Here is a 15362-nt window from a genome sequence, read left to right on the forward strand (position 1 = left end):
GGTGAAGTGAGGCACAGAAGCAGCCCTTCACAGAGGAAATAATAGTCACTTCACAGTCAGTTCACAGGCCACACCAGAAAGCCACTCCAGTTATCAACAGCAAAACAATTTTCTATACATTTGTTTCTATAAAAATAGTTTGTGTTCATCCACACATGCATTGTAACTAGAAATGGCTTAAACCTCATCATCTTGTCAGTGAGGTACCAGATTCAAAGTGTGAATAAAATGTGAAAAAAACCACCCAGAACCATATACAGATTTTTATCCTGCCTTATTTTTAGCTATACAATATGGCTTGTTCTCTTATGGAAGAAAATTCAACTGTAATCATGTCAATTTTTCAAGATAATCAATCTATCAATATTTTTTAAGTAATGTTGTAAATTATATAACTCTTACTTTTTTTTTTTTTTTTTTTTTACTTTAAGGTGCATTAAATCATGTATTTGTTTGTCTTTGCCAAGGGGAAGGTCAGCTGGATGTTGTTGTTTGTTTAATCTTTAAACTGCTGAGGCTTTGGGTCTCGCTGGACAAGGCCTGATAACCTCCAATTTTAGAAAAAGGATGTTTTGGAGATCAGGAATTTGAAAATTCACAGTTCCGATTTCAGCTCATTGGTCATCTGAGAGGATGACACAGAGACTCCAGAGCAGGCAGCACTGGTTCAGGTGGCTGCTGGGCTCAGAGCAGATGTGCTGTGCTCAGTGCTGAGCTGCTGCTGCTGGAGAGGAGAATGTGCTGCTAAATGAAATGCTTGCCTTGGCCTGGAGGAGCCCTTGTAATACAATGACATAGCAATCAAAAAAGGATGTAAAACCAGGAAGAATTAATCAAACTGAAGGTTTGTCTGGCCACATCTCAGCTACAGCCAATAGCTGAGGGGGAGGACAGAGACAGGGAAAAGAATTTTGGCAATATCCTCACACCCTGTGTGATTTCAGGGATTTTCTTTGTATCTAATGCCTTTTGTTTTAACCCATGCAGACTTTCTGACATCCAAAATATTGTACAGCAAGTGTGCTTAACCTTCATTATAATGAATGACATTTGATGTCCCCAAGATCTGGAAAGGAAAGAGAAAAAAGAATGGATCCTAGGCATCTCCATCAACTCATGGTCTTGTACACCTTCACCATAGCCCTCTCTTTCCTAGGCTGAGGAAACCCTAATATAGTAATTCCTCATCTGATGTAACCCTTTGGATACTTCCTTTATCCATGTTGCCACCTGAACTGTTCTCTAGGATTCAGGTATAATTCTTCATAAGAGAGGAAATAGGAACTATACCAGATTTCCAGTGCATTGAAGATGCAACTGAATCACAGTTTGCTACAAGGGAATACTAACATTTGTCATCTCTTCCCTTGAAATCATTTCTAGAAATTTTTTATCATTCATGAATTGATATTTTAACAAGATATGCCTTATAATAAAAAGCCCTTTAGTCCTGAGAGATAACCTCAGCAAGCTCAGAGTCTATCACTGTATATGTGAAGGTAGGATTTGGTTTCACTTTGAGCACCATTACTTCTATACTGAATTAGACATATCATTTTGCTTCCTGGTCAGGCTGCCTAAGAAAGTATCTCACCAGATCTTTAAAGCAGTGATTTATTTTTAAGTATCAAGGATAACTTTGCATTATTGGCAGGTATTGTTACCTTGATTTTTACTTAGAGGAAGTTAGAGACAGAGGTTAGAAAGCTGTGAAACTAGAATTCAGATACCCCATCCATGGAAGTGTTCCAGGACAGGTTGGATGAAGTTTTAAGCAGCCTTGTCTTGTGGAAATTGTCCCTGCCCATGGCAGGAAGGTTAGAGAACTGGATGATCTTTAAGGACCCTTCCAGCCCAATCTTTTTTGGTGATTCTGTGATTCTCTGTCAGCACAGCAGAAGAAACAGATGCAATGTGAAATTGCTGCAAGGACACATCCTGACAAAGACAGGGACATAGGCTGCCTCCAAGAGCCACAACAAACTGGTTTAACAAGAGAGGCAAAGGACCAGAGGCAGCTCTCTGGAACAGATTATGACCACACAGGGGAAAACACAGAGCCAAGAAACCCTGCTACTTCTCTTTCTGAGCCTAATTTTAGCAGTGTTTTATTTATCTGTAATAAAATACTATTTCAGGAACCAGCTTCTTGGGAAAAGGGAGGGGAGCTCTGCATGAAAAAGGATTAACCCTCCTCCAAGAAAACATGCTTTCAGTAAATATTCACAGAGTGGTGGGCAAGGGAAGAGAGACCACCCTAGTTGGGAAGTGGGGGAGCAGCTGTGCCGGCAGTCAGGTGGGGTGCAGGAGTAGCCAGGGTGAGCCCAGCTGGTGGTGGCTTTGGGAGCTGGGGAGCAGCCCAAGGGTGTGAGGAGCTGTGGGGCCCAGGAGTTACAGAACCCCTGTTCACTCACAGCCCTTTTCTCCCAGGGCAGCTCATTCTTGCCCTCTAAATTAACACTTGTCTGGCCACAACAGCTGCAAAGCATTACATGGAAAGTATTCAGAAAAACAGTTTTCTGTTAAAGGACCCAGAATTCCAATTTAATGGTTGTTTTTACATTGATTTGCATTAAATTTCATGTCTTCCAAGGGGGGATGGAGCAATGCAAGAATTGAAAAGACGGAGTTTTTTAGAACAAAAGGTTATTTTTTACTTGAAACATCTTTCTGCTTTGAAATATTTTTTATTAAAATGAACAAGTTAGCTGGAAACAAGCGAACTTGTTTAATATTTTATTTTCTCCTTGACATTTTAACTTCAATACTTTCATTTGCAGATGAATGATTCTCAAACTTTTTCTAGGTGGAAAAATCTGTAGTCTGAACTAATTCTGTGGTTCAATAAAATGCATAATACTGGCCATAAATGCAAAGTGTGTAAGTGTGTGTAAGCACACTGAAAGGCTTTACCAGTACATATTGTGCAGGTCTTGTTTTAGTTATGTTAGTAAATCCTTACAGTAGGTTATTTCTTAATAATTTTTTTTTTCTGGAACTTTTTCTACTTGTTCAGAATAGCCAAAGATTGGTTTTGTTTTCCTACAAGCCACGCTCCATCCAAGGCCCATCCTGTCTTAAGTTCCTTCCATTAGTCTTAAAAAGCTCAATTCCCTCTTCATGTTAATGCTGTAGTATCTTGTACATTCATGGTTGCAATGGAAAAGAGCGCCTCTGCACTGGTTTTCTGTTCATAAAATCTGCCCTTGCTTCTTCAACTGAAAGAAATGTAAGCTGCATTTCTCCAGTTCAGAAAGACACAGGGATAATAAGCCTTTTTATTCGAGGAAAATTCTTGTAATGCCTTTTGTCTCATTCCAGGTGAAATTAATGCTTAAAATGTTGGAGGTCCTGTCCACAAGCAGCTCTGCACCTACCCTCCAGGTGGACTGACCTCCCCCAGAGGTCCATTGACTCACTTTGTGAAACTGAGGAAGTTATTCTGACTTTATGGTTAAACCAGCCTTCTTACAAGTTTAGGAAGTGTCACACAGCTCAGTGGCACCACATAAATCATTAATAGTACTAACACTTAGTAGAACAGCAGCCTGAGAAGTAGCACTGTGCCTGGGCCTGCACAGCTTACAAGCATTTGTGTACTTTATACTGCTATTTTAAGGCATTACATTTATTAGCAATTTTTGGCTGAAAATGGATTTTAGCAGACAGGAAGGGAACAGGTCTGGAAAACCAAGCATGGCTCCGAAGGAGGCTCTGATGGGTGAGCTCTGGTAGAGAGGCACATCAGCCATGGCACTAATTGTCCCCGGCCATTATTTACTGCTGCTCTTTTAACATTGTGGGTCCACTACATGTCTCATTTCTTTATGGGGAAGGTCCTGTCACCCAGTCCAAATGTCCCACAGCAGCCAGCTTCATGGGGGTTTTACTGTTCCATCTGCAGTCTGTGTTAGCCTTGAACAAATCTGTATGATTCTTTAATGCTGTCTGCAGATTAAGTGACAAATATTTGCTGAACTTATATGAAAATATATGATAGAAGCATAGGATTAGAAAGGTAGAAGTTATCATGTTTTATGATGAAATTAAGTAGCCTTGGTGAGGCAGATTATCTAAGACTAATCAGGCAAATCACCCTGGGTGGTTAACCAGTCAGTTCTAAGAAATAAAAGTTCAGTCTTTTTCATTTACTATGGAAAATGACACACCATAAAATTACTTTGCAAATTTAAACGCATTGAACCCAAAATATTTCTATGCTCTTATTATAGATGTTTTATATTCCATGTGTCCTTGCTTTCTTCAGGTTATACCATCACACCTTGCTGCCTTGGAATTGCTGCGTAGCTGAGAGTTCACAGAGTCACAGAATCATAGAATGGTCTCAGCTGGAAGAGCCTTGAAAGATCACCTGGTTCCAGCTCTCCTGCCATGTGCTGGGAACCTTCCACTAGACCAGGGCACTCAGGGGCCCATCCAGTCTGGTCTTGAACACTTCCAGAGATGGGGCAGAACCTCTCTGGATGACCTGTCCCAGAGCCTCGGCACCCCCACAGTAAAGAATTTCTTCCTGATATTTAATCTAAATCTGCCTTCTTTCACCTTGAGGTCATTCCCCCTTGTCCTAAGATTTGATCTGTTCCACTCTGTGTGGGCGTATGTGTGTCCTAATGGTGGCTAACCATCTGCTACAAAACAAGCTCTGTACTTTTCCATACAATTAACCCTTCTTTCTCTTTTTAAACTTGAACAAATTAACTAGTTCTTTAGTTCGTGGTAGTACACTACTGTCTCCAGTTTCCCATTTCAGGTTCCTTTGCTGCTAAAATTTTGTTTCTCATAGAATCTTTTCTAACAGTAATGCAGCCCAAGAATTGAGACCCTATCCTTTTCAAAGGTGTCAAAGAAATGAAAAGTTTCTGGCTTCTGATCCTCAACCTCCCTTGCTCATATATTTTTTCTAATCAATCTAATCCTTAGCTACAGAATACCCAAGCTGTTTCAGCTCACCACTACTGTACAAGCTGTGTCAGGCTCTCTGGTAACCATGTCTGGCTTGTATTAAAGGCTGAACCCTATTACACTCAGCAGCCCTTGTGTGTGCACTTTCCATTTTTTTTAATGGGAAGATATGATTCAAAAGGAAAGAATGATATATGGGACATAAGGAGAAAATATTCCCAGTTGCCTATATTTTATGTTAGCAGTAACTTTCCAAGTCCCTTGGTCTGCCCTCATTTATTCTGCAATGTTCAAATACTCCATCATCATTGTCATTTTATTTGCCTGGCATTTGCAGCTATATTTCATAGCATTATTGATCATCTTCTATTCCTCTAGCTTCCATAAAGGCCGAGTTCTTCAATTGCCCTTCCAGGGACTCTGGTCCTGTGGCCATTTCCCCATTGCTACCAACCTGCAGTTGGGTCCACCAGAGGAAACTCCATGACAAACTTAGTAAGTGAACAGATACAATTACTTTACTTGATCAAAATAAGGTTTATGCCATATAAAAGCATGAGAGGAGTGAATACAGTTCTAGACTACAATTAATAGTAAAGGTCAACTATAAATGTTGTAGCATCTTTACTAGATCACAGGGAAACTTGGCCTTCCTTAGCATGTCCCAAAGAGTTCAGCTTCTCCTCCCAAGGATAGTCCTATTTTTTTAGGGATAGAAAGAAATGCATATGCTGATCATCTATTCCCTCTTGCCACAGGGCAAATTCTTCTAGCTTACTCTCACAGCAGTGTAGCAGTGTAGTGAAAGTTCCATGTCCCAGTCCTCCTCAAGTTCTCTTCACTAGCATTTCCTGTGCCCAGCTTTCCTGGCATTCCTCACTTCCTATGTTACATTAACGAAGACAAAGTGGGAAACCAGGGGTTTTATACTTGTGATTTTAGAAGTGTTCCACCTCCCTGAAGAATGCCTTCCAAATGGAGGAAGGTATGTAGCTAGACTGAGTATGGAATGTTTAGGGAAAAAATGTAAGTCAATATTTTGGGGACAGTCATAAACTTATATAAACTTGTTATGGATTATTGTAACAGTAACAGAGCCCTGGGGGTTGGAGTGGGACAGTTTTCCTCTTGATTGTCCCAGGGTCAGTTAGGAAACCAGTAAAATCATTGATGGTTTTGGACACAAGTCAAAGGGGAAAAAAGTCACAAATGTCTTGTACAATAATTCATTTCAGCTAGCAATTTTTCTCTGCGTTCTAAATTTCTGGAAAATCATCATAAATGTTATGAGTGCTTTATCAGCCTGAAGAACCTTGCAGGAAAGGTAGCATCTGGAGAAAATGCTACGCATGCATTTCGCTGAAGGAATGCACTCATATATTGTGTAGCTGGGTCCAGTTTCCTGCCTGTCTGAAGCATGGAATAGTTTTGTTCCTTACTTGAGAGGGTCCGGGGCTTTTATTCGAAGTGTTTTGATATGGTTTCAAGGTTGAACTCATTTGGAAAACAGTCTCTATTCTAATGACAGTACAGACATACTCAGCACTAGATTGCATGGGCCTTCTGCTGCAGAGAGCTCCTGGAGTCAGCTGCCAAGAAAGGACAGAAAGTGACATCTTGGCTTCATTAGCTCAGTCTGACGTCCCAGCCTAAGTTACCCTACTGATTTTAACAGACTAGCCAGAGCAAAGGGATTGAAGTTAGACAAAAGTATTTATGATCCCAACCAGACCAAGTAAATGTGAATGTAATGTCCCGGTGCAGAAATACAGCTATTTTCCAAATTCTATATGGTTTCAAACACCAAGAAAATGCTTTTCATCAGTGGAAAATACATAGACCAACTGAATTTCAGACACATAATTCTTCAGAATAAGCTTTCATCTTACAAGTTTTAAGAAATTAAGTAACGTGCTCCTTTCCCTTAGCTTCCTTGAGTCACAATGATGTATGTAACATAGATAGACATTTTTTGGCTGGACTCAAAAAAATAATTGAAAGAATCTAAGAACCAGATTTCACTTCCACCCTCAAACATATATACCACTACCTGCGGGCTGAATTGCCATTCACTTTGTTCAGAATACAGTGAATTAACTTTAGACTAAATTAGACTGCAGTCCTGAAATGAAGCACGCATGATTGAAGAACAGCTATTGAAGAGAAATTGAGTGAAGTCAGCAGGGTCTCAGATGAACACAGGAACCCATCCACATAAATAAAGTTCTTGGATAGCCACTTTTTCATGTGGGCAGAGATGCAGAAAATGAACATTTTCAGAAATGAAAAGGAAGCAGAATAAGAATGGGAGCAGAGGCATGTGCCAGGAACACCTCAGTTTTTCTACTCCACTAAAAAGAAGGACTGAAAAATAACTTTGCTGTTGGGTGCCATACAGTGGCATTTCAGAAGTTGTTCAGTATACCCAGACTAAATGAACACAGTGCTAAATGCTTCTACCATGGACACAGAGCCCACTGAGGCTGCTTCTCTTCTGCAGCTCAGGCAAAGGATGCAAAGGTGAGGAGAACATTCTGTCCTGCATAACCAAGTGTGGAGGAATACCATCTTTCTCCAGCCCTCCCACAAGCCAGTAGGGCTGTCGGGCTGATCCCATTTACCTGTTCCTCCTCACTGTACTTCCCAGTGAAGCAAGGGCAGCTTGCATTTTTCAGGGTCCTGCTACCTGAGGCCTCAAACTGTTTCTTCTCTGTGACACAGACACTTCTAGCCAACACCCAATTGCCCATGCCACATTATTGATGGCATAGAACAATCTGTTCTTCCATTTGTTTCAAATCAAAATAAAAAAAAATTACAGTCCTTGGCAAGGAATGAGTGAGACAAGAATGGAAAAAAAGAGTGGAAACAGAACCACTGGAGAGGGCCTTTTTAAAGGCTCTGGCCTGGAAAAGAATAACTAAGGATTCTTTTCGTATCTAAAAGACAGTCAACACAATTAAGGCTTAATTTGCTTCTTTAGTTGCCCAATCTGCATCAGAGTCACATCTGTGCAAGTGGAGTTCAGAGCAGCAAGTAATGACAGTCGTGTACACATAAATCTTTAACAGATGCAAACCAAGCACAGGCTGCAAAACTCCTGGATGCACGCTGTATGCTGAAATGGGTCTGGACTCTCACTGAGGAGGGTTAGGCTGCTACATTTCATTTCCCTTTACAGTATCATTGTACAAACACTGTTCATTTGAATGCTTGTCTGCTTCAAAAGCTGCTTTAAGACCTGGCTGTGAGCATGGGCAGCTCTTGCAGCCACCTCTTTCCCTTGGCACTGCTGGAAAAGTGAGAAGTGTAGTGTAAATGAGAACTAACGTGCAAAACCATACCCTAATTGCTAATCTCTGCAGTTGCATTTGACAGCTACACAAATCCCATGCTAGAACTTAGAGCCACACTACACAGCAGACAAAGAATTGCAGGCACTTCTTAGTCTTCTAGACCACAGGGTGGTTTTCTTGTTGTTCAAAGTAATAGCAAATTGACACAGGGAAAATGTGCATAGACGTTAAATAAACTCTTGATTTTTTGGTGTTTCATGACAAATAATAGTCCAGTCACCTAATATTGAAAAACTAACAGTGCCTTTAAAATTGAACGTAAGACGACAACTATTTTTGCATGTGTTTATGTCATCACAGTGCAAAGGCAGAAATAAAGAGATTTCCAGTTACCCACAGCCTGTCACAGTTTAGTTGCTTTCAGCAGGCTGAACTGGAGCTGTACGGGTGACAGTCCCCAGGCCCAGCTGCCTTTGCCTTAAGAAAAAGTGAGTGAGTTGAAATAGACAATTATCCACCTCATAGGTCCTTTGCAATCAGGGAATAGGGGAAAGTATATCTTGAAGGTGTTCCAAGGTCTTTGGTGAGCTGAGTTACTGTCTGAAGGCTCTCATAATCCAGAGGACTATGCATGGATCAGACATTACCTGGGTACCTAAATCTTTGCTCACATAAAATGTAGCAAATTTCATTGAATAAATCCAGGCATTGGAGACTGCAGTAGGGTTTATTTATGTGAATACAGTGCTCTGAACTGACTCAGGAGCTGGAACCTAGTGAAAATATTCTGACCTATTCACTGAAGATGTCTAGACAAGGAAAGCTCATCATGTTTCCAAACACAGACTTGCAGAAGGCTTAACAGGAGTAATGTAGATAATATACATCTAAATGGTATAAAGAAGAGGAAGTAAGGGTTCATGGCTTGAACCAAGAGCTGATGAACATGACTTCTGTAATTATCAGGAAAAATATTTAAATAAAAGAAAAACAACTTTTCCATAGAGATAATTATAATGCTTTTATTTAGCAAATGTACTGAAGAATTGTTTTTCTGTAAAGACATACAGGTATGTCCCAATTCCACAGTTTTAATTCTCTCAAATAGCTATGAGTTTTTGAAATTAGTTTAATGAACAGAGGGGAATATATGTGGAGATGTCAAATTTATTTTTGTCATAAACCACATGATTCCATTTACCACTAATCCCCAAATAATTGACCTGGGGCCATCAAGAGCTTGCAGAACCCTTGCTGGTGCTTTATAGAGAACAGGCTGTTCACAAAATTTTACCTGTCCTCTTTCTAGCCATTTGAAAGAAAAAATACATTAAATACTTCCTTAACACATACTTTTCCATACTGGCAGTTGCTGAGGTTACCACAGGATTGCTTTGGTTCTTTGTATCTTTAAAATTACATATGGTAGGGCAGTGATCTAGGACAATATTTCCCTGCTAAGATGTGCTTCAAACTATAGAAAACTTTCTTGAAACCCTGCCTTGTAAAATGGAGAACAGACCCTACAGAATTCAGCATTCTACAGCCTATACTTGCCTAAAATATAAATGGCTTTATTTTCCTGAGAATTGCATTCTGTTCTACTTTGAGTTAAACCCATATTTGCCTTCTACTACTACCTACTAGTGATGTGCCCCTCACTTGGCAAGCACTGACATGACTGTCATTTCCCCACTGTGCCAGACTGTAAAGCATGAAAGAGATGGGACAATATAAGGGTCTGCAATAATGATAGAGGGGTGTCCCATATTAAGCCATTCTTTGGTTTTGCAGACATAAATGAAATCTGCTGCTAAGATCTGCCTTGTATATGTATGTTTGAATGTCCTCGTCTTAGGAGAATGTCCAGAGACATCCCTAGCAGCCTGAAATGAAAACTCACTACATGCAAATCAAATTCTGTATAAAAAAGGACCTTAGAAACAAACTTATCAAGAGGGCTCTTCTCACCAAAAAATTAATTACAGCTTTACATTACTGAACTCTGATGAACAAAGCATAACATTCCCTCAGACATGAGGCGCAGCTCATAACACAAAGGAGGAGTACTTATTAAGTACTGATTTTTCTGAGATATTTATTGCTTGCCCTATTCTTTAATCCCTTCTGGTCTGAAAATGATCTTTCCCCAGATGTTTTTGGAATGTTTCAGAAAAAAAAAAGAGAATATATAAACTTTGGCCCTATTAGGGTTAATGTTTTTGCATAGACGTATATGACCATAAACTGGTCAACTAGTAGAGGTCTTTTGCTAACATTGTGACTGAGAACAGGAAGAATACAGCCACAATAATATACAGCTGTCTACTAAAAGTATTGCATACAGACATCTTTGGCCATGCAGTCTCTTGGCCTTCTGGAAATATGTGAGCTGCATTGCTAGCATGACAAAAAAAATAGCAATGTTGAGAATTAGAAAGAGGCGAGTATAAGAAGCTGATATTGATGGGGCACTTCCAGCAGTCGCCACCATCTGTGCCAGCCCTGATCGGCCTTTGACAGACACCCCAGTTTTGTGCTTCACATAAGTGATATCTGCAAAGTCCAGAAGATCTTTCATTTCCTCGTCTTCATCTACAGGCAACTCTTTTTGTGCTTGAGTCTGTGCCTTTTGTCGCACTTTTCTTTCATTTACCTCAATCTGTGCAAAAATGTCAGGAACGGCATCAACAAATTTGTAGCCTTTGGCTACCTTTCTGTTTTTCTTTGCTCTGCCACGCTGCTGCTGCTGCTGCCTCTGTGAGATTGCAAATATCCTGTCAATGGCCTCCTCTGTCTGTCTCTTATCTGAAAACCTCAGCAGCCGCTCAGCAGTCTTCCTAAAGCTGGCCGTGTTGCGTACACGAGACAGGATCTGCTTCTCAAGCTGCTGAAAGACGGGCTTAAAATGCTGCAGGTTCCTCTCCACGATGCCTACGTAGTCCTTCACTTCTGGCACTGTGGAGCTCCTGATGGCAGAGGCTCGGTCAAAGACAATTTTCTGGCGGTCTGCAATAACCTGTGCAAAGGCAGAGCGGGAGCCATCCTCGACGGGCCACAGGTACACGGCATAGGCGTGCTCACCAGTGGTCACAAAAACATCCAGCTGCGGGGAATCTCCACGCACGGTGAAGCTCTGCACGTCCACAGAGGGCCCAATGAAAAGGTAGATGGCCCTCGTGACGGGGTGCCGCAGCAGGGTCGTTACATTCACATAGTTTGTTCCATTGTAGGGGTAGCCCCGGGGATACATCCTCGAGGCAATGGTGGCCTTCTCACTGCGGCCGGTGTCATCCATCCAGTACATCTTATATATCCCATCACGGTGCCTAATAAAGGCCCCATGGACATCATCGACAACTGTTTCTTCAAAAGGTACATCCACATTGTGGAAGAAACTGGTCGCTGCCTCCAGAGGGCTGTCATCTTCTAGGTGGATTTGGTCCACTAGCAAGAGAAGCTGGGGGTGGAGAAGTATAAGGTTTCGTTGCAATCTTCTCAGCTTCAGTTTAGGATTGTATGCACCCACTCCTTCTCCCCTGATAAAAACCACCCCGCTTCTCTCCGTGGCGGCAACCACTCGTCCCTGACAGTCGCCAGCCAAGTCATGTTTATATTTAAGCCACTTTGAGGAACAGTCTTCTGTAATCTGCCCTTCCCATGGGGAGAAGCAGCTCTTAGACACAGCAGGGGAAAACATCAACACATTATTAAAAAAAGTATATTTTGGCCCGTACAGAGCTTCTGTTATGAAAGGTACGCCATTGGGAGCGAAAGTGAAGGAGTTCTGGTCTGGGTGTTCGTGGCCAGCGTTAAAGTTCCTCCACCCCTTGATCCACTCTTTGTACTTGTTCTTATGAACAATATCATATATTGCACGTCCTCCCAGCTTTCCTGACTTGAAGGAAAGGAAAGGCCTGTTGATTTCAGCTGGCAAAGCACTTCCATAAGTCACCACTCCCCAGTCCTCAAAATAATGCAGCTTAGGAACCCCATAGTCTGGTGGAGGTACCGAGCGCAAACTTGCATCATACCTGCAAAAAAAGATGAGAAAAATGGGGTTTAAAATCCCTTGACTGATTCCACTATCAGTACTTGTAAAAAACTCAAAAAACCATTCCCTATTTACACCACAGAGCAAGCCAACAATATAAAGCCCACAGTTATGCTTCCTAATCATATAGCTGTAATTATTATTCATCATACTAATCCCTATACAAATTTGCTGTGTGCCTTTTACAGAACGATAGCTGAAAGCATCTGCTCTGCATTTAAAGCAAGCAGTCATTCTGCAGTCAAAAAATAAGAGTACCACTAATTTCAAGCTAGCCATGTTTTGTCTGTTTCCCCAAAATGATGATTACAGAAGTCTGTAGTCTTCAAACAGAACAGGCAATACATTGAAAATTAATGAAAAGGCATTCTAAAGGATGAATATTTATTATTTGTATCAGTTAATGTATGTTAATTTCTTTCTCCAAACTAGGCTGAAGAAAAATTTTCTTGGTATTTCTTGTATGAATTGTAAGATGTAAGACATTTTGTTTAAAAAGAAGCCTTAATTCCAGAAAAGGTTAAAATTATTACAATTTTATCTGTTATGGGAGTTATAACAACAAAAATCCAAAACAAAACGTAACCTTTTGGCATTGTTTTTAGGCAACTAAAATAAACAAAACCATATTAAGCCCACTAACATTTCTGTTAGACAGTTCCAGAATCAGATTTATTCTTACAATTAACCAGGGGTTTCTGTCAGGCCCTAGACAGTCCCAGAATTTCCATGGAGACACAGGAGAAAACAGTGATGGGATGAGGTTGTAGAGGAGAGATTCGGCATTTTGCAAGTAACAAGATGAAGGCTGCTTGGAGCCTAACAAAGATGCACTCTAATGTGCACATCATAAGTGCAAACCAACAGATACTCAATAAGATTTTTCTTGCAAGAGAGAGAGCTCTACCTCGAAAATATACTTGTTACCTCAACAAATGAAGGGAATTCATATGTGGATCTAAAGCTTCTTGAGCCTTTTAATTTCTTACTTTAAGAAGATTGACATAGAAGTTAGCATAACTGTAAATTACATGGGAAAATATCCATCTAGCATGGCATTTTTTCAAAGCATAACTTGCTAATTAGTGTGCAAATCCTGTTAACAGTAGCCTTGCTGCTTGGATTATTTAGCTTTTAAAAGAAAGTTTATACTGTTTTACAGCACTTTTGAATGAAAACTATGCTTTAAATATTCACCTAATTCATCATAAAAGAACACAACAGGATTAAACCCCATTAGAATAGACCAAATTAAACAAAGACTACATACAGGTAAATTTTCAGTTCCTTCAGAATGGCCTGTATTCTATGAAAGCAATAGACAGTGGAAAGAAACCATAAAAACAGATGGAGGACAAGACCAGGGTGTTCCCTGTGGCAACCTGGGCTAAATGAAGAAGTCCTTCTGTGCCTCATGACCCTGGGTGGCACACGGACAGCCTGAGCCTGGCCTCTATGGAGCAAATCTACAGATAATGAATTATCACTAACAGCAAACAGCTGCCAGGTTCCTTTTGAGCCCACTCATTCCCTTTCATACCAGAGAAATTCAGTGTGGAGAGTGCACCACCTCTGCCCTTTGGATGGTGTGCCTGGGCCCTCCACCACTCGGTTCCTTCTGATCTGCTCTGCCAGCCAGTTCCCACTGCCGTTGCGCATGACAAACTTGTCAAGAAACACCAGCTGGCTCTCCGGCCCGTAGAACCAGTTATAGTTGGAATCTGCAATGGCCACAGTTCTCTGGAACCCTTGGGGAAAAGTGAGAAGGAGAAAGAACAAATAAGCACACAAAGATGCTTTTGAAGAGCATGCCAGTGAAGCCAAGCGGTGCAAACAGAGGCAGCCTTCTCAGAAGTTTATAGACCTGCTTGTAAATGAGCCGTAAATAGGTTACACAGGAGTGGTTTCCTTCTGCTGCAGCCAGCTTGAATATTCACCTTTCTTCTTTGGCTTTGGGCTACAGACAACCAAAGTACTACACAAAATGTAAGATGCAATCCACTTCCTCTCCTCACTCAAGTCTGGCAAAAGTAACTTTCCCTTTACAGCTTTCATGTTTTTATGTGAATCTATACTCTGCAAAGGAATAAACCAGAGGTGCCCCCAAAGAACAAGATAATCAGCTTCACCCTGAAACCAACAGTGTGAGTTCATTTTGCTCTTAGGAACCTCTTCCCAAAGGATGCCTGATATCTCACATGGAGTCAGCACAATTCCTTATGTGCCTGTGCTGGCATACCAAAGCTGCATTCATCTCCCCTCACATACATGGGTAGATCTGGGGATCCAAGAGAGTTATCTAAGTTTTTTTAACCTGGAATTTGAGCAATGTAAGTTCCTAATGAAGTGTCCTGCAAATAAGCAACACAAGGGGTAACAGCTTTAAACTGAAAGAGGGTAGACCTAGTTTAGATATGAGGAAGAGGTTCTTTCCTGTGGGAATAGTGAGGCACGTGAGCAGGTTGGGAAGCTGTGGATGCTCCACTCCTGGCAGTGTCCAAGGCTAGGTTGGATGGGTCTTTAAGCAACCTGTGCTAGTGGAAAGTGTCACTCATTTAGAAGCAGTGATAAACAAGGATGTTACTGTTTTGGAAACTGTTGAAGGTAAAATCCAAGGAAGTGGTTATTTTGAAAAATATCCAAGTAGAGTGCTATTTTAAAATGGCCTATTTAAAGTATGAAATTTATTGCTGCTTCAAAAATAAAGAGATTCATCTTCATTCACCCAAAGGACCTACCTGGTAGGACAGTCCTGTACATAAATGCAAAGTGCTGCTTGAGCCACGGGTGGCTGAAGTGATTGATGTCAAAATGCCTTTGGACAAGAAACATGTACTGAAACAGTGATCTGGTTGTGTAGCTGCCATAAGCCACCCCTTCATAGAGGGAGCCATCTGTGACCTCCTGCAGCAGGACTACTGACTTCTCCATGATTGCCAACACTTGCTTGGTCCATAAGTAAGCTTCCTGAAGGTAGCCTGAAAGAAAATGACAGTGGCAAAACTAATTTCAGCACAACAGTTCACAGATGGTGTTGTCTGTATTCCTACTGTGGGGTCCTTCCCAGCAAGGAATCTGCAGTCAAAGGG

The 15362-nt window shown here is 41.1% G+C and overlaps 1 protein-coding gene across 5 annotated transcripts in view; it reads right to left on the reverse strand.

Annotated features, from left to right (window-relative positions):
- Nucleotides 1–9227: 9227 nt before the first annotated feature.
- DSE (dermatan sulfate epimerase) overlaps nucleotides 9228–15362 on the reverse strand; it is a 34440-nt gene continuing 28305 nt past the window's right edge. For 4 of the 5 annotated variants that reach the window (XM_059842233.1, XM_059842234.1, XM_059842235.1 and 1 more), the window contains 3 exons: nucleotides 15012–15251; nucleotides 13814–14021; nucleotides 9228–12253 (listed from right to left, as the gene is read on the reverse strand). In XM_059842233.1, the coding sequence (XP_059698216.1) occupies nucleotides 10492–12253; nucleotides 13814–14021; nucleotides 15012–15251 (2210 nt within the window). In that variant the 3' untranslated portion in view covers nucleotides 9228–10491. The remainder of the gene's footprint in view (nucleotides 12254–13813; nucleotides 14022–15011; nucleotides 15252–15362) is intronic. The other variant, XM_059842237.1, reaches the window with a different exon arrangement.

This window comes from Haemorhous mexicanus, chromosome 3 (assembly GCF_027477595.1).
Source record: "Haemorhous mexicanus isolate bHaeMex1 chromosome 3, bHaeMex1.pri, whole genome shotgun sequence".
NCBI classification, from domain to species: domain Eukaryota; kingdom Metazoa; phylum Chordata; class Aves; order Passeriformes; family Fringillidae; genus Haemorhous; species Haemorhous mexicanus.